The sequence below is a fragment of the Equus asinus genome, chromosome 13, assembly GCF_041296235.1.
Source record: "Equus asinus isolate D_3611 breed Donkey chromosome 13, EquAss-T2T_v2, whole genome shotgun sequence".
NCBI classification, from domain to species: Eukaryota; Metazoa; Chordata; class Mammalia; order Perissodactyla; family Equidae; genus Equus; species Equus asinus.
The window spans coordinates 60,676,159-60,696,774 of record NC_091802.1 but is presented as its reverse complement, the minus strand read 5'-3'; the positions used below and the strand labels follow the sequence as shown (position 1 = coordinate 60,696,774).

The following is a 20,616-nucleotide window of genomic DNA, read 5'->3' as shown; positions in this document are numbered from 1 at the left end:
CTAGACATCTGACCGACATCTGGTGAGATCTATAAAGACAGACCTTCAGAGGCCCCGGCCGCCCCAGACTCATTCTGGATGGACGTCCCTCTCACCGGCCTGAGGCCGGTGCCTGGAGGGGCTCCGCTCCGCCCAACAGGCGGCAGGCCTGGCTGAGACGCCCCAGGCCGGGGGCTTGGGCGTGTCTGCTGAGACCCCCCAAATCTCTGGGGCTCCAGGGAGTCACCGTGCGACACGCACACAGACCCTGAGGCACAATTAGGATTCCAGACCACCGAAAACTGTACAATAGTTCATATATTTATTCTTAAGCAAGTTATCAATAGAAAATTTAATACTAAAATGCCTTTACATAGAGTTTGCTGTTCATAAAACCTTTGTGTTTTTTTTTTGTTTGTTTGTTTTTAGTGTTTACATTGAAAAAAACCCAACCATCCTCTTCGTTTACACATTTACAATAGGGGAGCTTCTGCCAGGTTTAACCACGGTTGGGGGAGGGGCCGCACCATCCACACGCACAGACATAGATGGGGGAGGAGAGAGGACAGGACAGGACAGCGGAGACCCGGGGTGGGGGACCCCCAATGAGGGCGTGTTCCCTCTGCTGGGTGCTCGGGGTGAAAGCAGCCTTGGGCTGCGCTTCGCGGCTGGGCTGTCACCACGCGGAGCAGGGCGCGTCTTCCCCTTCGGCATCTTCCTGCTTCCCCAGCCTTGGCAGCCCCTCGGCCAGCGGATGCCACCGGGACGCCCCCACCGGGAATGAAATATTGCACTCGGCCAGACAAAGGGGAGCGTCGGGCGGAGGGCAAGCTGGGGTCCAGGGGCCCCTCCCCATCCCTGCACTTCCCATGGAGCCGCCGGGAGTGGGAGGAGGGCCCTCCAGGGGGGCCGGGACGGTTTTCTGGTCTCCTGGTCAGAAAGAAAGGGGTCCGAGGGCCCAGGTTGTGGTGCCGGCACCTGCTGCCACGCCTTGTTTCCTGGGCACCTGGGCTGTGGGTCACATGAGAACTCGTCCTAAGGAGCAGTGGCTAGCTTGGGGGGCTTTCCTGGGGCTCCTGGTGGGGCCAGGGGAGCCCCGGGGAAGTGGGACATGGGAACACATGGCCCTTGGTGAGTTTTGGGGACAAGGTCTGTGGGGCTACAGGTCCAGCTTGCCCTGTCTGTCCCTCTTGGCCGTGGGACAAGTGAAGGGTGACATGTTCTCTGGGGTTCCTGGGGTGGCGCTGAGGGTCTGGTGCCCAGGGCACTGGGCGGAGGGGAGCTCCCTACACTCAGGGTCAGGGTGTGGGCTCAGGTGAGCAGGAGGGGCCCTCGCTCCCTGCTCCCAACACTAGCCCAACAAGCTATTCGCCCTGCCAAGTGGCCGCAGGAAACCTCCACGTGTGTTGGCGGGGGCCAGTCCCTTCCCTGCTCTGAGTGGACACTGGACAAACTGGCCATCGGAAAAGAAATCAACAGTAACTTGGAATACTCAGGAAATAAAATCAAAACATCACTTTTTCATATCGGTACTTCAAAATATTTGTTCATTTTTGCTTTTTTTTTAAACAGAGGTAAGACACGTATGGCTGCTGTCACACTCCTGGGCTGGGGGCCCAGCTGATCCTGGCTTTCATTTTAGCTTCTGGGATCCCTTCTCTCCCCGAAGGACCCTCATTATTGAATCTCCCCCCAGAACTCTTTTTCCTAGGAGATGAGTTAAAAGGAAATAAACTTGTGTGACTTTCGTCTTATACAGTCCCCCGAACAGATCAGCGGGTGTCACCAGGGGTCCCATTCAACCCCTCCTATGGCCTCCAGCCCCCCGCCCCCCACCCTCAGCTGCCTCTGTCATCACAGATGCCCCAGTTGGAACTCAGCTATGCTGAGGAAAACAGTGCATTTTCAAAGAAAACCCTCCAGAACAAAATCTCTACACACACGCACACGCACGCACACACTCTCATCACGTGTGGGGAAAATCCTTTTCCACTTTTTTTTCCGTAAAACTTCCCCGCAGAAATACAATATTTACAGAGAGAAATAAATAGACAACACACCTGATTTCTGCTTTCCCTGGTGGGAGACAGTCGGAGGTACTAGGGAAAATATGGCTTGGATTCTAATCTCTCGTGAACTGCCGGCGGGAAAAGAGAGCGCGGCGGCCGGCGGGCCACAGCCGACCCTCCGCAGCAGACAGGGTGGGACTGGATCTGAGGCCCAGAGCTCTCTTTCCAGGGAAAATAGTAAAAAAGCCTGGGTCTCGCCTGGTGGGTTTGCATATTTGCTCAGACTCGCCCCTTGGGGTGCGGGGCTGGCTGCTGCCTGTCTGGCGTCCTCGCGGCTCCGCGCCCCGGGCACCACTGGGCGGGCAGGGCCTCCGCGGGCCAGCCGGGCGCAGGCTCAGCACAAGATGGGCACGCCGTCGGCCGTCACCAGGCGCCCCGTGGTGGGGTCGTAGGTGCCCGCCAGGTAGTAGAGGTCCCGCCGGTCCTGGTACTTGCGGCTCCGCGTCATCTGCTCGTACTGCTCACGCCCCACGACCTGGCACTTGTGGGAGATGGTCTGCACGTCATTCTCGTCCTCGTGGCAGGACTGGTACAGCGCGTTCTGTGGGGGCCAGGAGGGCGAGGAGCACTCGGGGTCGGCGGCCGGCCTCGGCCAGTGCACCCCACCCAATCCCTTGGCTCTGGAAGGGTCCCTAGACTAAGGAGCCTCTTCGCTGGGCAGCCAGGCGGAGTCGGAGGGACACTTGTTCCTGCACTGTCTGCAGACCCAAGCTCTCCTCAGGGCAGAGCAGAGAGGGCATGGGGGACGTTTCTGTCTCAGGCTGGCATTGGGAGGCAGGGAGCAGAGGGCCATGGGGCAGAGAGGCACTGCCTCGGATGAGACCTGCTTGGTGCCACTTGCTGCTGTGGGTCATAGCCCCCCACGAGGTGAAGTCATCACCCATTTCACAGAGAGCCAGGGAGGAGGTGCGGCTGGGGAGGGACCGGGGTTCCAGGGCACGAGCCCTCAGCTGCCTTGCTTCCTCCGGGGCCTGTGGCCACCCTGGGCAGAGAGGCTTTGAGGGGTGGGGTTGGGGAGGGGCCTCCGAGTTGACCACTCCCCTTGTTTTGGCTCTGGACCCCCCCAGAATCCCCACCTGCTCACAGCACCCCAGGGGCCTCACCTTCCCGTCGCTCTGCCGCTTCCCCAGCTTGGTCTCCTCTGGGTGGTAGAACCACTTGACCCTCACGACCATGTTGCTGCCCCACGACTCCCACATGCTCTCGATGCGGCCGACGTAGGGCAGGTGGGGCCGCCCGGCCGACAGGAAGACGGCGCAGTCCCCGACGCGCAGCGTCTCCTTGCCCCGGACGATGGCCTTGTAGAACAGCTTCCTGGCCTTCCCCTTCATGCCCCGCCTCTGCAGGGGAGACAACCAGAAGCAGAGGGCTGACGGGGGCCCAAGCCTCGGGGACCGGCGGTGGCTGGGAGGTGCAGGAGAGAGAATGACAGAGACAGAGCAGGAGGGACAGACGGCATGTTTCGTGTGTGACTGTGTGTGCGCGGGCATCTGTGAGGGCAAGACAACTGGCAGAGGAAGGCCACCAAGCCATGGGTCCAGGATGAGGTCAGTCATGCCTGGGTCTACCCTGCCCACCAGGTCATGACATCAAGACTGAACCAACTAAAGGAACGTGGGATCTGAAGGCAGAGAGGGTAAAACTGTGAGCCGTCCACTGGAGCGTCGTCTACAAGGGCAAAAACATGAGCCGTCCACTGGAGCATCGTCTACAAGGGCAAAAATATGAGCTGTCCACTAGAGCGTCATCTACAAGGGCCAAACTGTGAGCTGTCCACCGCAGCATCGTCTACAAGGGCCAAATTGTGAGCTGTTCCCTGCAGCGTCGTCTACAAGGGCCAAACTGTGAGCTGTCCACTGCAGCGTCGTCTACAAGGGCAAAAACATGAGCCGTCCACTGGAGCATCATCTACAAGGGCAAAAACATGAGCTGTCCACTACAGTGTCATCTACAAGGGCAAAACTGTGAGCTGTTCCCTGCAGCGTCGTCTACAAGGGCAAAAACCTTGAACAACTACATGTTCACCCATAGAACGTTGGCAAAGACAACGTTTGCATCCGTGCGGTGGTATTTTGAAGCCCTCCCAAAGCTGGCTGTGTTGTTCATCAACATGAAAAGAAGCTCAATGCAACACTGTGGACTGTGGACAAGCGGAACTGCCACAGGCAGGACAAAACACAGGGTACGTGCCCCAGTGCAAACTTTATTCACACGATCATATAGGCAAAGGCAAGGACTTGGAGGTGAAATTGAGACAGTGGTCATCTGCCTCCTTGGATCATGGGTGGGTGTTTGTTCTTCCCTTGAGTTTCCTAATTTTTTCCGTTGAAATTGAATAGAATAAACCCCAAAACAAGAGAGAGAGAGAGAGAGAGGGAGCTGAGGAGCAGGAACACGTGCCAGCTTCGCAGGGCACCAGGGCTCCCCACTGGGCCTCTGCCCACAGGGAGATGGCCCACCCACCTGCGTGGGGCTCCCCGACCACTTCCAGAGCTGCCGGGCGGGCAGGAAGGCTGAGATCTTTGGCCGGTTCTCCACGGAGGGCAGCCGTTGCCTCCGGGAAAGCTCTTTGGCTTTGGAGAAGCTCATGGCCTCCTTGCGCTTGAGCTTGGATTTGCTGCCGCTGGGGCCCGCGCCCCCGCTGGCCACCGCGGCCCGGGACAGGAAGCAGCGCTGGGCATGCGCGTGGGGGCCACTGCCCTTGGCACGCAGGGCCTCGGGCTGGGCCAGGAGGGCGGGCACTGGGTGGGTGAGGCAGGTCTGCAGCAGCAGGGCCGGGTCCTCATCGTCCGAGCTGTAGGAGGAGCCCTCGTCGTCCGAGGAGCAGAGGCTGGAGGTGGACAGGGAGCCCGAGGAGGAGGAGGTGGACGAGCCCGAGGAGGAGGAGGACACGGATAGGCGGGCGAGGAAGCGGGAGGGCACGCCGGGGGCCAGCCCGGGCTCGTCCTCCTCCTCGTCCGAGTAGGAGCTGTGGCAGTCACTGTCGCAGGGTAACGTGTACTCGGCCTGGCCCGTGAACTTGCGCAGCGCCAGCCCCACGGGCAACGGGTGGACGGGTGCCCGGCCCTTCCTGTCCTTGCCCACGAGGGCTGGGTGTGCGTAGCCTGGGCTGGGCAGGGGCCGCCCCAGCTTGGGCCCGAGGTCCTTGTTGCCCACGAGCAGCGCTTTGCAGTTCTTATTCTTGGGGGAGGTCACGCCCTCGTGGTCCAGCTTGACCAGGAACTCGCCGCCCGCCCGCCGCCGCCCGCCCTTCTCGGCCTCGGCCCGCTCGGCTTTCTTGGCCCGCAGCAGCTTGTGGGCGCCCCCGGGCAGGCCCGGCCCGCCTGCGCCGACGAAGGGTGCGTAGGAGCTGGCCAGGCTGCTGAAGGAGTCGGCACGGAAACCATTGCCGAACACGGGCGTGGCCACGCTGTGCACAGGGAACAGCGCCTCGCGGGCCCGCAGCTTCTTGGCGCTGCCGTTGAGCTGGAAGAGGTTCTGCAGCATGCCCGGCCCCTTGCCGCCCGCCGTCGCTGCGGCCACTGCCTTCCGCTTGGTCTGTGCCACTGCCGACCAGCTCAGCAGAGGGCTGCCCCGGCGGGCCAGGAAGTGGTCTGAGGCCCCTGAGGGGGGCTTGGCACCTGAGGTTAGCAGCTCTGCTTTGCCTGGGGGAGGCCAGGTAGGGTCAGAGGGACCGTCTGCCCACCCCTCCCAGCTCCTGCCCCCCTGCCCCACCCCGAGGGTGCATCCCCACCCGGGTTCTCAGGAGCCCCTCGAGTACCAGCTTTGTCTTTGCTGATGGATTTCTTCCCGGGGGTCTTCGAGGCCTCAGGGCTGTCATGTGCCTTGGGTGACAGGTTGGGGGCAGTGGCCTCGCTGGGTGGGGGGGCCTCGCAGGAATTTTTCTTAGTCCTCCGGCAGCTGCTGGACACCAGCAGGGCCGGCGAGGGCTCTGTGCCTGCAGAGTGGACAGGCGGCCTCAGCACTGTGCCGTGGGGTGACGGCCCCCTCTCGACCCTCCTCGGGAGTCTGTCTGGACCCAGGGGAGGCCCAGCCCGACTCCGGCGTGGGGCTGACCAGGCAGCGAGAGGCCTCCCACCGCGGCCCTAGGGCTCACACTGGATCTTGAAGTCCGGAGGCAGCAGCCTGATGTTGGAGACGGCGATGTGGCCGGTGTCCCCGTCGTCAAACTCCACCACCACTGAGTCCAGGTCCTCCTCCTCGTCACTGGAGGCTCCTGGGGACGGGGCCCATCTGAGCATGTGGCCCTCTGCTCAGGACCCACAGGGCTCTCCCTGGCGGCCAGGTGGCCGGGACGGTAGGATGACAGGATGGGCTCCCAGGCGCCTGACAAATGACGCTGGGCAGATTCTGCTCCCTGATCACATTCCACCTTGGAGGTGCCACAGCGGGAAGCAGACGGCCTCCCCTCTGCCTCCTGCACTGTGGCTGGAGCGACAATATTACCGCCATCCATCACCCCCACCCTGGGGCATGCGCACAAGGATTCGGAGCCCAAACCTCCCCCAACACACACGTGCATGTGTGCAAATACACCCCTGGCTGAGGCCTCCTGCCCGCCCACCTGCCCATCAGACCCCAGGGGCCCCACATCCCCTGCCTGGCAGGTCAGGAGGATTCACCCCAGGGGAGCTGGTGCCCACGTACCAGTTCATGACCCCCAGGACCGGGGCTCTGGGTCCCCTTCCCTGCCAGGCCTTCTGGAGAGCCAGAGCTCCCCACCCTGTCTCTACCCCAAGTACCCCCTGGCCTTTCCTGGTGACAGAGGAGCTGACCCCACTGTCAGCTCTGCCTGCCTTGGCTCGGCCTGGGAAGCAGGGCTGGTGGGAGGCGCCCCCCCCCCCCCCCGAGAGGCAGGAGCCCCTCCTCCGGCTCTCTGGGGGCCTCAACGTGGCCTCATCTGCAGCTCTGCTTGAGGAGAGGAGCTGATCAGCCTGGCTGGGGGCCTTGGCTGCAGCTTACCTCGGACCACGTTGCCTGGGTACAGGCAACGCGACTTCTGGCTCCAGTAGGCGCAGACCCTCGTACCGGGGGGAAGGTACCGGCTGGACTGTGGCCGGACATCAAGAACCTGGGGGAATAGCAGGGGCGGCAAGCCCTGAGCGGGCAGGGCTGGGCCAAGGGCACCACGACGGGCTTCGTGCAGCCAGGCCACCTCACCTGGGCAGCAGGCCGAGCGGGGGCTGTCCCCTTACCGCCTCCTGCAGCAGCTGCTCCAGTGAGTAGATCCTTTGCCGGTTGCCTCTCTCACCCTCGATGACGATGCTGTAGCTGAGAGGTGTTGGGGGAGTGTGAAGGGGCCTGCGCATCCACGGCCACCCATGGAGGCCACGGCCCGCGTCCCTCTCCCCAGCTACACCCGGGCCTCACATGTCCGGGGGCTGCAGGGTCCTGACGCTGCCCGCATACAGCAGACTGTCTTCCTTGGGGATAAGCACAGCCAGCCCGTCCTGCAGGTCCTCCTTGTGGATGGTGCACGAACGTGCTGGGGGGACCGTGGTGTCAGCACCTGGCCTCTGCCCGCCCCCGCTTCTCCCCGCCCCTCAGTGCTCCTCCCGCCACTCACCCAGGGCGGCGCTCTGCTCTGCGCTCAGCGGGCCACTGGGACCCTCCTCGTCCTCCTCCTCCTCCTCCGAGAAGCTGCTGCTGTCGTCAAACTCGAAGTCGTCCTCCACTGCGAAGCTCTCCAGTAGCCGGCTCACCGCCCGGCCCTTGCCCTGGGGGGCCAGAGGGGTCAGCTCCCTCTGGGGGCTGTGGGAGAGGTCTGTGCCCCAGCCGGACCCCAGGGGTGGGGGACGCTACCTGCTTGCCGCTGGCCTTGTTTTTCACCTTGGCCACCTTCCTGCCCCTCCCCAGGATGGCCTTGGCATTGCGGGGCGACAGGGCGATGGACAGGGCCCCGTTCTTCCGCTGTTGGGGCAGGTGGGAAGGGACTGAGGTGAGGGTGGCACCAGCTCCCAGCTGGTGGCCGGCCCAGGGTATGACTTGTGCTGACCCCGAGTGTGAGCCCCAGGCTGTGACTCAGCAAGGAGAGGGTGAAGCGAGGTCCCCAAGGTCTTTTGCATCTGGTACCCACCCTGCTGGGCCCAGAACCCTTGGGAGGGTGCCCACTGACTGTGGGGTGCCGGCTGGCCCTCACCCGCAGTCCTGGCTGCAGCATTGTGCTCTTGCGTGTGGCTCTCTTGAGGCGCTCGCTGGCTAGCTTGCTGCCCTCCTCGCGGCAGGTAAAGGCCCGGGTGGGGCTGAAGAGGGCGTCCCTGCTGGGGGTGGACCCCGGCTCTGCCCGCAGGCCACCTTTGGCCTTACCCTTGGCCTTCTTGCCTGGCGCGCCTGGGGGCCTGCGCCCCGGGGCCCGCTCCAGCTTGGTGCCCACCTTGGCCTTCACCGTCCGCCTCTTGATCTTGACCTCGCTCTCTGGGCTGGACAGGCGGCAGGCCCCTGTGGGAGGGAGGGGGGCGATTGCAAGGGTCCCAGCTGTGGGGTCCTGCTGGCCAGGCTGACCCCAGCTGCCCTTGCGCCTGCTTACCCAGCAAGCCCTGTCGCTCTTTCTTCTTCTTGGCTTTCTGGTTGGCTTCCATCTTGACCACGGAGGAGGGCGAGGGCCCCAGCGCAGCCACACTGGCCCCAGCATGCAGAGCCAGCCCAGGCTCCTTGGGGGGTGCCTCTGTCCCTAAGAGACCCTCGCAGGTCTCACTGTCATAGCCACTGCCTGGGGGGAGGTGGAGGGTCCGGGTGACCTGGCGTCAGAGCAGCACCATTTTGGGCTGGAATCAGGGGAGCTGACCGTTCTTGTGTGGATATGCTGGGGGCTGAGTGGGGCCCTGTCACTGTCATCCCTGGGGCGGCTCTGGGGGCAGGCACCTGGCCAGGCGTCCTGTGGAGGGGGAATGGGGATGGGAAGGGGAGGCACCTCTCTGCCCTTCTCCCTGCCTCCCTTTTCCTTTCTTATACCCTGGCCAGCGGGGTGCCCTCCCTGCCAGCTTGGGGAGCTTTCCCCAGGGCAGCCCCTCCCCCTTTCTGTAGTCCTCCCGTCAAATGGCCTCCCACTTCCTGCTTCCTCTTTCCCTCCCTTTGTTCCTTCTCAGGGGAGACCTGGGGAGGCAGGGGCTCGAGGGGAGGAAGCGTCTATTTTTCCAGGCTCCTGTTTCTGGACATGTGTGTTTGCTGGGGGCCTGATAACCCCTCCAGGTCAGCATGGCCGGACGCTGCAGGAAGGCAGGCTGGGCAGCAGAAGGGCTATTTTTAGCCCCCTTTCCAGGATGCATCCAGGGGCCTCTTTCCTCCTCTTTGCCCTGATGTGGGGGTAGGGCAGAGAGACCTCTGTGCTCTGCCCTGGGGCGGGGTCTTCTTCCCCTGCCCGTGCCAGCAGGAGGTCCTCCCTGGGTCCAGCAACCCCATGAGCCCTGACCTGGCTCCTGAGGCTGTCCTAGCCTCTGCCCGCCTTCTCCCCCAGCCTCCAAGGGACCACGGCCCGGAGGTCCTGGCTGCCACGCTCAGACCAATGACTTGCCTGCCTCGTGTGCCGTGGCCTCTGCCGGCTGGGCAGGGAACTTGGGTGTCTCCCTGCCGCCGTCACCGTCGGGCTGTGGGTGCCGGGCTGCCCCAGACACTGTAGTGCTCTGGGCTCGAGACAACTTCTTCCGAATTCGCCCACCTGGGGCAGCCTCTTTCCGCCGGAAGGGACTGAGGGTGGTGGGCAGCCCCTTGTTCTTGACTTTCGGCTTCAGCTGGGCCACCTTGTGGGCCACTGCGGACACCAGCTCGCCCTGACTACTGCTCTTCTTACACCGAACCTTCTCCTGCAAATGGGCAGGCAGCAGCTGCACTCACTGGGACCCTCACCCCAAGCCATGCTCGGAAGGTGTCACTTTCCTTGGCATTGCCCTCCAAAGGGCCGAGACAGCTTCTGGCCCAGGGGCACAGGGCCTGCCCACTGGAGCCTACAATTGTGCCTGTCCTGTCCCCCACCCCATAGCCACCCCCCGCCTCCCCTACTCAGGCTAGGGGGAGGGAGGCCAAGGGCCCAGGGGGCTGTGTGTTCTCTGGGAGGGATGGGCAAAGTGATATCATGCTCAGACCCGCCCCTCACCTGTCCCTCCCCGGACCCTGGGATAGAGAAGGGGCGGGAGGCGCCCCCTGCACAGAGAAGGAACGCATGCTGGCACCTGAGGGCCAGCCCACCCCAGGGCAGGGGCAGTTGCCATCAGCCTGCACTACACCAGGTGTGCACCAGGCCCCGTGGACTCCATGGACCCCTCTCTGTACCCTGGGGTTCCTCTGCCTTCCTGTTCCTTCTGCCTTTGTGAGCTGAGGGGGTCACAGAGCATAACCAGCTCCTTGTCCCACCCTCAGGGTCAGAGACCAGCCTCTCCTGAGGTCCTGAAGTATGCTGGGCCTTGGTTTGCTCATCTGAACAGTGGCAGCCCAGCTGGGTGCTGGTGCAGAGTAGGATGGCAGTGTCCCCGTGGGCTCAGGCCCTGTCTCTTCCACATCCCGCACCCTGAGCCCGAGGGCGGACCTGGGACTCACCACAGGGGCGGGCTGCAGGCTCACACGGACGCCCTTTTCCAGTCGGCTCCGCTTCTTCGTGGGCTCGTCGCTGCCGCCCCGCAGCTCAGCACACAGCAGGCTCAGGCTGGACCGCACGGCTCTGGGGGTGCAGGGGCACAGGTGAGTGCAGGCCAGATGCAGGCACACCTGGGCGCCCTGGGCCTTGTCGTGTGGCGGCAGCCAGGGCACCCCGGGGGGGGGGTCACATGGTGCAGCTGCATGTCTGGGAGACCCCCCTCTGCCAGTACTCAGCCCCCCTGGGCACCTGCCTCCCAGCCAGACCCTCGGCTCTCTGACTGGAGGCGCAGCCCTGGGCTCAGGAGCCAGGGCTCCGTGGCTGGCTGGGCCACTGTGTGACCGGGTCTGTAGCCTCAGTCTTTCCACTGGAAGATTGAGACAGTAACAACTGTGCCTCTCTGCTAGGCTGAGGCCCTCGGGGAGCCACTTGCTACCAAATCAGGAAGAGGGCGCTGGGAAAGGCTCCTGAGAATGCGGCTGCCTCTATCATCACAGCCACTGCCAGGAAGAGGGTGGCGGCAGCCACCAGGGAAGCTCTGCCTCCCAGTCCCCAGGGGGTCCCCAGGGGATGCTCTGCTGGGCTCAGACCCCTCAGAGCTCCATCCTCTGCCCTCAATTCAGCGTCTTGAGGGAGGGAACCCTGTACCCCCCGCCCAGCTCTCAGACGGGATCCGGGAAGCTGCCAGTACTGAGCCTCAATTTCCCCATGTCCCACATGTGTGAGTGGGGAGATGCCTGTATTCGCTGTCCTATGCTAGACTGGGGCTGACCTCTCACTTGCCCCCTCCTCCACCAACATGGCGTTAATGAAAACGAGTCACAGATGGAAGCTGAGAGCCCCGGCCTGGCCCCGGCCCGTGTGACCGGAAGTTCCCCTTCCCCTTCCCAGCCAGGGAGGAGGCTGGGCAGGAAGCGGGGCCCTGCAGCCATGCTCGGGCCCCCAGGCCCCAGCCCTCCCACTTCCTGCCTGGGCCCAACTGCCAGCAGCCCTGCAGGGCAGGGCCCCACAGGGGGATGGGGAGTGTAGAAACCCAACACGGGGAGGTGGCGAGAGGGAGCCCTGATCCTTAGGAAGGAAACTCCCTGGACTTGGTTTCCTTCCCTGTCCTGAGGCCACTGCCCTCCAGCCAGGGCCCGGCTTCTAGGGTCAGTGGAGAAAGTGGCTGCAAGTGAACAGCAGGATGGGCTTTCAGGGTTGGGGGCTTCATGCCAGGTGGGCTAGAGCACAGTGTGGGGCAGCCTCGCCAGGGGCTCCCCAACAGGGCCCCTGGCCAGACCCTGGCATCGGTGGGCACCACCCTAGCCAGCAGCCCCCACTGCGCTGGCCGGTTCTCAAAGGGGGACCCCTGGAGCCCCCTGCAGGGTAACACCTGGGCAGGGCGGAGGGACAGCTCGGGGAGGCCCCCCGGCCATATGGCGCCTTCCTGCCACCACCCGCAGCCGATGCAAACCCCTCCCTGTACCCTTCTCTGCGTTTGCTAATGTTTTGTGACATAAAGCCCCGAGATTAATTTTTTGCCTCTGTCTTAATTGAAGGAACCATTTAGTGCCGATTTAACTATTATTACCGAATCATCAGGATTGATGCAGTGCGCACACGCGCGCGCCAATCGTGTTTGGAGGAGCTTGGAGGATTTATGCAAATGGGCCTGCCGGGAGAGGCAATTTGTAGCCGAGAAGGACAATTATACCAGGCCCGGGAGTGCGCCAACGACTCTGCCGGGCGGGTAATGGATAATAACATCGCTCGGCAGCCGTGAGCAGCACCGCAGCGTGACCAACGACTTTATACAGCGCAGATAAAGAGGCTTTTACGCAACGCCGCCTCACGCTCGAGGGCGCCGGGCCACAGGCCGCGGCGTGGGTGGGGCCATGCCACAGCCCTGGCCACGGCCGGGTGTGTGGAGGTGGTGTGGCCGCCCTCCGGGCTCACAGTGACTTCCAAGAGGAAAGGAGCCCAGGTGGGGTCGAGTGCTGACAGTGGGCAGAGGGAAGGGGACGTCTGGCCTGGGCTCCGTCTGCTGGGTGGTCACTGTGGCCCAGCATTCCGAGAGGGAATGCTGGGTCTTCAGGAGGAGCTGTGAAGTGGGGGCAGCTGGGGAGCCAGAGAGGAGCCCAGCGCCAGCCCCACCACGTACCCGCTGGCCTGAGGCACCCCGTGGCCGCCCCGCACCCAGGACTCACTTGACCTTCTTGCCATCGCCCCTGGGGAGTGGGCCGCTGGCTCGCAGGGCAGGCAGCAAGCTGGAGTATTTGCGCTTCCTTGGCCGGCCCGGCCCTCGCCTCGCAGGGCTCCTCGAGCTCTCCTCTCTCCTGGGGGCCACAGGAGGGGCGGTCTGAGACTTATGCCCACTCTGGCTCCCGGATGGGGATCCAGGAGAGGGCACTGCCCTTGGGGAGCTGCGGGGGGCAGGCCCTCCCAAGACTTGACCCGGGGAGGCTGCACCAGCCTCTGCTGGCAGTTCTCCCACCTGGACCCCCCGTCCCGACTTGGTTTCTCTGCTGGGTGAACAGCTCATCATCCTGCTGCCTCAACGGACCCTCCCAGGCCCCAGCTTCTGACCAGCTCAGCCGGTCCACCAGGGTGCTCCCTGCCTACGAGGAGGTGCCCTGGGCTGGGCTGTACCCACATCTGTCCGGGAGCCTGAATCACACGTGCCCGTCCCCCCCGACCCCAGGCGTACTCGTGGTCATGCCTGCGCTGCAGGCGGGCCAGCTCCCGCTGCTTTTCCTTGTAGCGCCGCTGCAGCTCTGCCAGCTGCATGCGCATCTCCACCTCCTGCGTGTCTAGCCGGTCGATGGCGGCCTTCAGTGGGCATACCTGGTGGGCAGGAGCACAGGAGCTCATGAGCCCCGTCAGGGCCTCACGACGTGGCAAGTGGGCGGCCGGCCTGGGTGCTCAAGGTCCCCCCGGGCTCAGGGCACTGGGCTATGGGGGCAACCAGGGTCCCCCACTCACAGGCTTGGTCTTGGGGGTCCAGGTGTCCTTGCGCTGCAGGATCTGCATGCGGGGGGTGAGCGTGGGAGCCCTGCGGGGGTCGGCAGCAAGGGGCTGGGCTGAGGAGGCAGGGCTGTCCAGGCCAGCGGCCTCCACCAGGGACCAGGCTGAGGCCAGCGTGGCCAGGCGCTGCAGGTTGAAAGCCAGGACATCCTCCTCCTCTGCGGGGGACATGAAGATCAGAGTGTGTGCGGGTGGCGGACACGCATTGTTCCTCAAAGAGGTTCTGGATGCCAGCCTGCATCTCAGCATGGCCCAGACCCCTGGGGCTGCCCTGCTCCCTGAGAAGTGAGGACCAAGGATGAGGGTGAGGTGGCCAGGAACAGCAAGATGGGGCTCGGGGCTGCCTCTGCCTGGGGAGAAGTCCCCTTTGGCTACTGTGGGCCAGGCCAGCTGGGATGGCACAACCCCTCCAGACAGACCTCAAACCTAGTAAAGTCACGCAGCTTGTTACACTTCTAAGAGACACTGCCCGTGCATGTGCACCCACTCCTGGCTTCATGAAAACCTGGAGCATCACAGCCCTAGCGGGGTGGGGAGGGATGGCCCAGCGCAGGGTCAAAGGGCAGCAGAGGCAGCATCCATTCAGGAGAGAGTCCTGGAATGGAGACTTGGGACCCAAGTGCAACCACGGGGATGCAGTGGCAGCAGAGATGGGGCGCTTGGTGCACATGGACAGGCTGATCCCTGGAGGAGCCACAGCTAGGCAGGGGAACCCACCAGGAAGAGCCCTGGGGGTTAGACAGGGCACCTGGAGCTGGAGGTGCCAGTGGGCAGTCGTGTTTCCCAGAACATACAGCTAGCTCTGACCTCCTAGTGGGCCTGGGCGCACGACACTCGAGTAGCCAGGAGCACACCTAATGCCGTGGTCTTGGCCTCCTGAAGAAGAGAACTGGCTCCTTGGGGAGACGGCTGATTCCAGGGCAGTGGAGGTATGGGTGAGCCCGGAACACAGGAAGTGCTCAGAGAAAGACAGGCACACATGGGCACACACGGGCCAGCCAAAGGGGCTCCATGGGGCAAATGTGAGACAATTCGGTCATCAAAATAAATGGTGACAGCCACAAATTACAACAGATTAAAGAGAATAAGAATTCACGAGTCACACTGATATAGATAAACAAATGAATTGAATGAAGAGGAGGGGAACCATGTGGTTTCAGAGCGCCTCCCCACGAAGGTGGAAGTGCCCGGCCGATGCCACGGATGGAGCCGTGAGGTGCACCACCTCCACAACGGCACAAAGCCGCAGGGCGGACGCTGGAAGCTCAAAGCTCTGGACACTGGTTCTGGGCCAAGACCACGGGAGACCCTCAGCCCAGAGATGGGCTGCTGGGTCAAAGGTGCCCTGAAAATGGGGGCTGAGGGGGCCCTCTCCTCCTGGCGAGCTGAGCTGCTCCTGCCACCTACAGCCAGGGCAGGGCTATCTGCTAGCTTCATTTCAGCAGGAAGTTCTGCACGGTCTTCCCATCTCTTGGGGTCACTGTGAGCACTCAGAAGCCCCTCTCCTCGCCTCCCTCAGTCCTCCCCAAGCCCCACCTCCCTCAGGCGAAGCCTGTTGAGATTGTGCAGTCCTGAGGGTGAGCCTGGGAGGAGGGTGGGTGCAGGGAGAGGGCAGAGAGGGGGCATGGAGGGGTTGGGGGAGGGCCCTGCTCTGGGCTCCAAACACCACCCAGCCTGGCTCTCTAGTCTGGGGGGCAGTGGGGAGAGCCGATAATAGACCCGCTCCCAAGCCCCAGGGGTCTCAAACCCCTATCCCCAGGGCTGTGTGAAAAGACGTGGGACCTTGTAGGGCTGCCCAGGCAGGCAGCGGGCGTCACAGACAGAGACAATGGCCGAGACGCAGGCTTCCTCCCCACAGCCGTGCCTGGCCAGTGGGCCAGGGAGAAGGCCAGGGGGTTGGCCAGGGGGAAGGTTGGGGGGCGGGGGGCAGGGCAGTTCAAAGCAGGGAGGTCTGGGGGCTTTGATCCCGGGTGGGATCTTGGGGCAGCCCATCCTGGTTTTAGGCTCACTCAGGAAAGAAGGGCCATCCACACCTGGGAGGGAGAGGGTGCCCAGAGCCCCTCATAGTGCTCCCCACCCCGGGCAGGCCTCTGCCAAGGGAATTTGGGCTTCCCCAAATCCCAGGATGGATGGGAGGCCAAGGGGCACCACATCTCCAGGCAGCTCCTCCAAGAGCAAAGCAGGGCCTTCTGGGCGCTCAGGGCCCAGGCCCTGCCCTCGGGCCTCACCATCCAAGGCCAAACAGAAGTGTCCCACTCACCCCCACCCCAGGGCTCCATCTGTCTGGGGCCTGAGTCCCTGCAGCTGGGATGGGGGTTTGGGGGCAGCTCACCCACTGAGCTCCCTGGCTCTGAGCCCAGGTGGGGGCAAGTCAAGGGTCCCTTGGCAGAGGCCTGCCCAGAAGGGGGAGGGGGCGCTATGAGGGGCCCTGGGTGCTCAGGTCAGTGAGGGTGGGACGGGCCCCAGCCCAAGAGCAAACAGGCTGGGGCTCTAACCACGGCCCGGCCATGGAGCCAAGAGCCACAGAGCCGAGGGCCACATCGCCTCTCTGAACCCAGTTACCTCCTCCCACCTCTCTGGGACCCCCACCCGGCCTTTCACCAGTTGCTCTGTCCAGCCTGGGGGAGTACTTTAGGGGGTCCCCTCTGAGGAGGAAGCAACAGGAAACCCTGCTGTTTCTGGGATCTTCACGCCTCTCTCTCTGCTCCCCGTCTCACTCGGCCCCGATCCGAGTTCTCCCAATTTCTCCCTCTGAGTCCTGCTGTTTGTTCGCTCGGAGAAAGGAGCCGATCTAATTAATTTCAGGCAAAGCGGTCACTGCACTTGCATGGAACAGCTCTGCAGCTGGGAGGCTGCGCAGACCAGACAATTCACTGGGACAGAGGGAGGGTGGGGGCCCGCGGGTGACAGGAGGGGAGCATGGGGTGGAGACCTGGCTGTGGCCCCTCTCTTGGTCCACACACCCTGGTGATGGCAGCGCCTGGCCTGGGCTGGCAGCTGCAACCCCCACAGCGGGACACACGTGGTCTCCACGTGAGCATTCATTCAATGAATGGGCGCCGGTCCAGCAGGCATTCACACGCACAGACCGGGTGGCCACACACACGGCACCGGCATCCGCTGGGAGCAGCCTCATGCCAGAGACACTCACACGTGGGTCCCAGCAGCACAGGCCCTGCCCGGGGCACCCCCGCCTCACCCTACAGCCCTAAGCCCCAAACGAGGCCCTACTGGGGCTCCCCGGCTTACTCCCCTCGGCACAGCAGGGACCCTGTGCAGGCAGACAGGAGAGGAGGGACACAGAGGCCTTCAGGGAAATTAACTTTACAGGAACATTCACTTTATCTCCACGCAGCACAACAGGCGCCAGCGGCTGGCAACGGGCAGCAGAGAGCTTCACGTGTTGGGAAAACAAGTGGGCAAGTCTGAGGACTGTGTTGGGTTCTTCCTATAAATATCGATGGAGCACGATGCCTGACCAGGGGCTCCCCCAGGTAGGGGCTCCCTGTGGGACATGGAAGATGGGCTTCTCCTAGTGGACACCTGGGCAGCAAGGAGGGCCCGTGTGGGGTCCCTTTGGGGCACAGCGGAGGGCTAGAGCAGCCTAAGCAGAGACCTGGCCCATCTCGCTGGGGGGCAGCACCAGCTTTACGCCTGTGCCCCGGGGCTGCTGGGGGGTGTGGGGAGCCCAGGAGCACCTCATCCTGCACCCTGCCCCCAGCCCCCAGCCCTGCTGAGGCCGCAGGGGAGGTGGGAGTGCTGAGGCCTGGGGACCCGTCTGAGCAATCTTGCGTCACTTCCCCTGGGCCTGGGAGGCAAGCGCCAATGTGTCCTGAGCAGGGCCGCGCACAGGCCCAGGGCCAGGAGCCTCATAGCCCGAGGTGGAAGGTGAGCGTTGAAAGCTTGCAGAGGAGGATGCCATCTTTCTTCCCCTTTCCCTGGCTGTGAGGCATCTGTTCAGAAGCTTCGACCCCTGAGCCCCACCCTGCGGGGGCCTGGGCATCCTCAGGTTGGAAATGGAGACAATTGTGGGCCCTGAGGGTGTCGGGAACATCAAGTGCAGGGAGGTGCGGCCCGGAGGCCCCTCCTCTGACACCACCGTCCGGTGCACTCCTGGCCCCTAGTGGACCAGTCAGCAGCCAGGGCTGGGGGTGATATGGTGTGGGCACACTGCCTCCGGGTTCCTGTCAAGGGGCTGGTGGGTGGAGGGGCAACTGTGGGACCACACTGTGGAGACAGCTGAGCAGGGCCGAAGACCACTATCGCTTGTTGACCCTGAGCCCGTGCCTGCGGGTCCAGCCCCCGGGGCTCCAGAGGGGTGAGGGGGCTGGGGGCTCACCTGGCAGGGCTGGCTCACTCCTCCGCTGCTGGATCTCCAGGTCAGCCAGCTCGCTGAGCAGGGCGATTCCGTGAATTCCTGAGCTATGGGGCAGAGGGGCTGTGCTGGGCGGCCCAGGGACAGTGCAGGGCTGAGGGTCCAGCAGGCCAACAGCGGGCAGATCCCCCAGGTCGATGGTGGCAGCCACTAGGGCATCCAGGCCCAGCAGTGTCCTGGGCAGGTGCCTGCTGTCAGGAGTCGATCCCCAGTCCTCCTCCTCCTCCTCCAGCTCATCCTCCTGGAACTTGGCCTCGGCCTTGGCCGCCGGCTCTGCCTCCCCAGGGGCCTGCCGCTCGCCTGGCTTTGCCTTGTCCAGGGCACCCGGGCTCCCCGCCTGCTGCTCCAGGGCCTGGGGGCCGGCCCCTGACGAGGGCCCTTGCTCCCTTTCTTCCCTCCCCTCCTCCGTGGTCCTCTCCTCTCGGGCCCCTCCCTGAGTAGAATTAGCCTGGCCAGTGGCCTCAGGGCCCCCTCCCCTGAGGAAGGGCCCGAATTGCAGTTCTCGCAGCCCTTCCAGTGGGCTGGGGTCTGCTGCCTTCCCCGGGGGTCCCTGCTCTGCAGGGTAGGGGGTGGTGGCAAGGTCCTGGGTGGCCTCCCTGGCGCCTGAGGGCAGCCCAGGCTCCTCGAGGCTCGGGGGACTGCGGGGGGGTGGCTCCCTGGGTGGGAATGTCCTCGTTGGCTCAGGCTGGGCCCCAGGGGTGGCGGTTTGCATAGTTTTGGGGTCCGAGAGGTCAGATGAGTGCACGTTGGGGGGCAGAGAGCAGCCCGAGCCAGCCACAGGGCACGTGCATCCGGGAGGCAGCTCTGCAAAAGAGGGGCATCATTAGGAGAGCAGCAGGAGGAGGGTGGCCTCAAACCCCTCGGACCCCCATTTGGGAGGGAGGGCCCCAGCCAGCCCTGTGCCTACGGAACATGTCGGGCAGGAACGGGGACAGGTTATGTGGAGGGGGAGCCAGACCTCCAGGCTGGCCCAGGACCCTCTCTCTGGCCAGGACAGCTGTGAGGCCCCTGGCCCTGCCGCAGCCACAGGGACCCCTGGGGGCCATCTCCAGCATGGTGTGGTATGGCTCATAAGAAAAGGGGGGCGCTTTAAACCCAGACACTTGAATCAGGGCTTTCCCTGAACCAGAACGAGCGGCAGCCTGTCAGAGGCATTACGCCCCATTAACTGCAATAAAAAAAAAAAAAAGAAAAAAAAACTAAGGGGAAAAAAAAGCCTAAAAAAAAAAAACCACCTCTCTTGGCTCGGTCTCCTTGTTGTGGAACTGGGACGGTTTTATGTTCGCCACACGGGCTTCCAGTGTAAACTCTCAGCCTAATTCAGAGAGAATCCAGCAGCTGTGGGGGAGCTGGCAGGCGGCGGTGGGCGGGCTGCAGAGGCTGAGGCCGGCCAGGCCCCTCCACCGCGGGCCGCCTCTCTCGCTTCAGGCCCAAGCGGGGTGGCATCTCTGGCCCTGACGGCCGAGGATGTGTTCCCATGCCCAGCTTCATGGCTGGGGACAGGTCCTGCGGCTGCTGCCCCGGGGTCCTGCCACGGTCCCCAGCAGGCCAGTACTTCACCATTTACAAGGCCCAGAGCCGGCCGACTGGGACTGACCCTCATCTTGCCCCATCTGCCAGGGACCCTGAGTGCTTCCCCATGGGTGACCCAGAAGGATTGTGGAGAGGGAAGAGGAGAAAGAGCAGGGGACAGTCAACTTGTCCCAGGCCCTACCAGGGGGCCTGGGACCCCTCAGCTCTGGTCATTCAGCTCTGCCCGCCCAGGACGGGGGGAAAGGCCTCAGAGCGGAGGGGGCGGGTCGTGGCCAGCCCAGCGCGGCCCACTCTCACCTGGTTCCAACGCGCTGAGGTCGGCTCCGGGCCGCCGGGCCTCCCCACTCTTGTCCTCGGTGCTGGACAGCTTGGAGCCAGGCCCGGGGCTGCCGGTGGGGCAGAGGGATAAAGTGCACGGGGCGCTGGGACGCGGCGGCGGTGTGGGGCAGCTGGCAGGGGGCTGCGGGGCGGGCGAGTGGCAGCAGGGTGGCAGCTTGGCGGGGCCTGCAGTGGCGGGTGAGGGGGCGCCCTTGGCCGAGGGGGTTAAGGCAACTGGCTTGTGAGTGGACTTCAGGGCCTTCTCCTGGGCGGGCTCCTCCAGCTCCAGGTGGTGGTCCTCGGGCTTCCGCTGTCGGGGTTGGGGAGAGGCTCAGCCCGCTCGGCTCCCCTGCTCAGGACACCATGGTGGGGGTAGGGGGTGGGGGTGTGCGGTGGGGACACCTGGGCCAGGCCAGGTTGGAGCAGACAGGGAGCGGGCGGTACCCTGGGTCCCGGCTGGGTGTGGCTGTGGGGGTGGGTACCTGGAACTGGGCGGCCCGCTGCAGCTCCAGGGCCTGGGCAGCCCGCTGCTGCTGCTGCTGCTGCTGCTGCTGTTGTTGCTGCTGCTGCTGTTGTTGCTGCTGCTGCTGCTGCAGGGCGTAGAGCTCCTGCTGCCGCAGGAACTGGGACCGCGAGTAGACAGGGAGCTGACCTGGGTGCTGCATGTGGGAGGCGGGACCCCGGCTCCCGTACATGGGGGGCCACAGCGAGGCCTGGTCCATGACATCAGCTGTGGGCAGGGCCAAAGGAGCCATCAGCCCCAGCTGGGATGG

General features: G+C 64.0%; 1 protein-coding gene across 11 annotated transcripts in view; it reads right to left on the bottom strand.

The window, feature by feature from the left end:
* Positions 1–279: 279 nt before the first annotated feature.
* The window catches only part of BAHCC1 (BAH domain and coiled-coil containing 1), a 75,778-nt gene continuing 55,441 nt past the window's right edge, over positions 280–20,616 (bottom strand). For 10 of the 11 annotated variants that reach the window (XM_070483817.1, XM_070483819.1, XM_070483814.1 and 7 more), the window contains 20 exons: positions 20,326–20,573; positions 19,823–20,153; positions 17,957–18,796; positions 13,576–13,775; positions 13,301–13,437; positions 12,801–12,929; positions 10,578–10,698; positions 9,555–9,847; positions 8,575–8,753; positions 8,188–8,486; positions 7,851–7,958; positions 7,615–7,765; positions 7,419–7,533; positions 7,244–7,319; positions 7,011–7,119; positions 6,145–6,264; positions 5,809–5,985; positions 4,512–5,692; positions 3,152–3,388; positions 280–2,589 (listed from right to left, as the gene is read on the bottom strand). In XM_070483817.1, coding sequence (XP_070339918.1) covers positions 2,383–2,589; positions 3,152–3,388; positions 4,512–5,692; positions 5,809–5,985; positions 6,145–6,264; positions 7,011–7,119; positions 7,244–7,319; positions 7,419–7,533; positions 7,615–7,765; positions 7,851–7,958; positions 8,188–8,486; positions 8,575–8,753; positions 9,555–9,847; positions 10,578–10,698; positions 12,801–12,929; positions 13,301–13,437; positions 13,576–13,775; positions 17,957–18,796; positions 19,823–20,153; positions 20,326–20,573 — 5,258 coding nt within the window. In that variant the 3' untranslated portion in view covers positions 280–2,382. The remainder of the gene's footprint in view (positions 2,590–3,151; positions 3,389–4,511; positions 5,693–5,808; positions 5,986–6,144; positions 6,265–7,010; positions 7,120–7,243; positions 7,320–7,418; positions 7,534–7,614; positions 7,766–7,850; positions 7,959–8,187; positions 8,487–8,574; positions 8,754–9,554; positions 9,848–10,577; positions 10,699–12,800; positions 12,930–13,300; positions 13,438–13,575; positions 13,776–17,956; positions 18,797–19,822; positions 20,154–20,325; positions 20,574–20,616) is intronic. The other variant, XM_070483816.1, reaches the window with a different exon arrangement.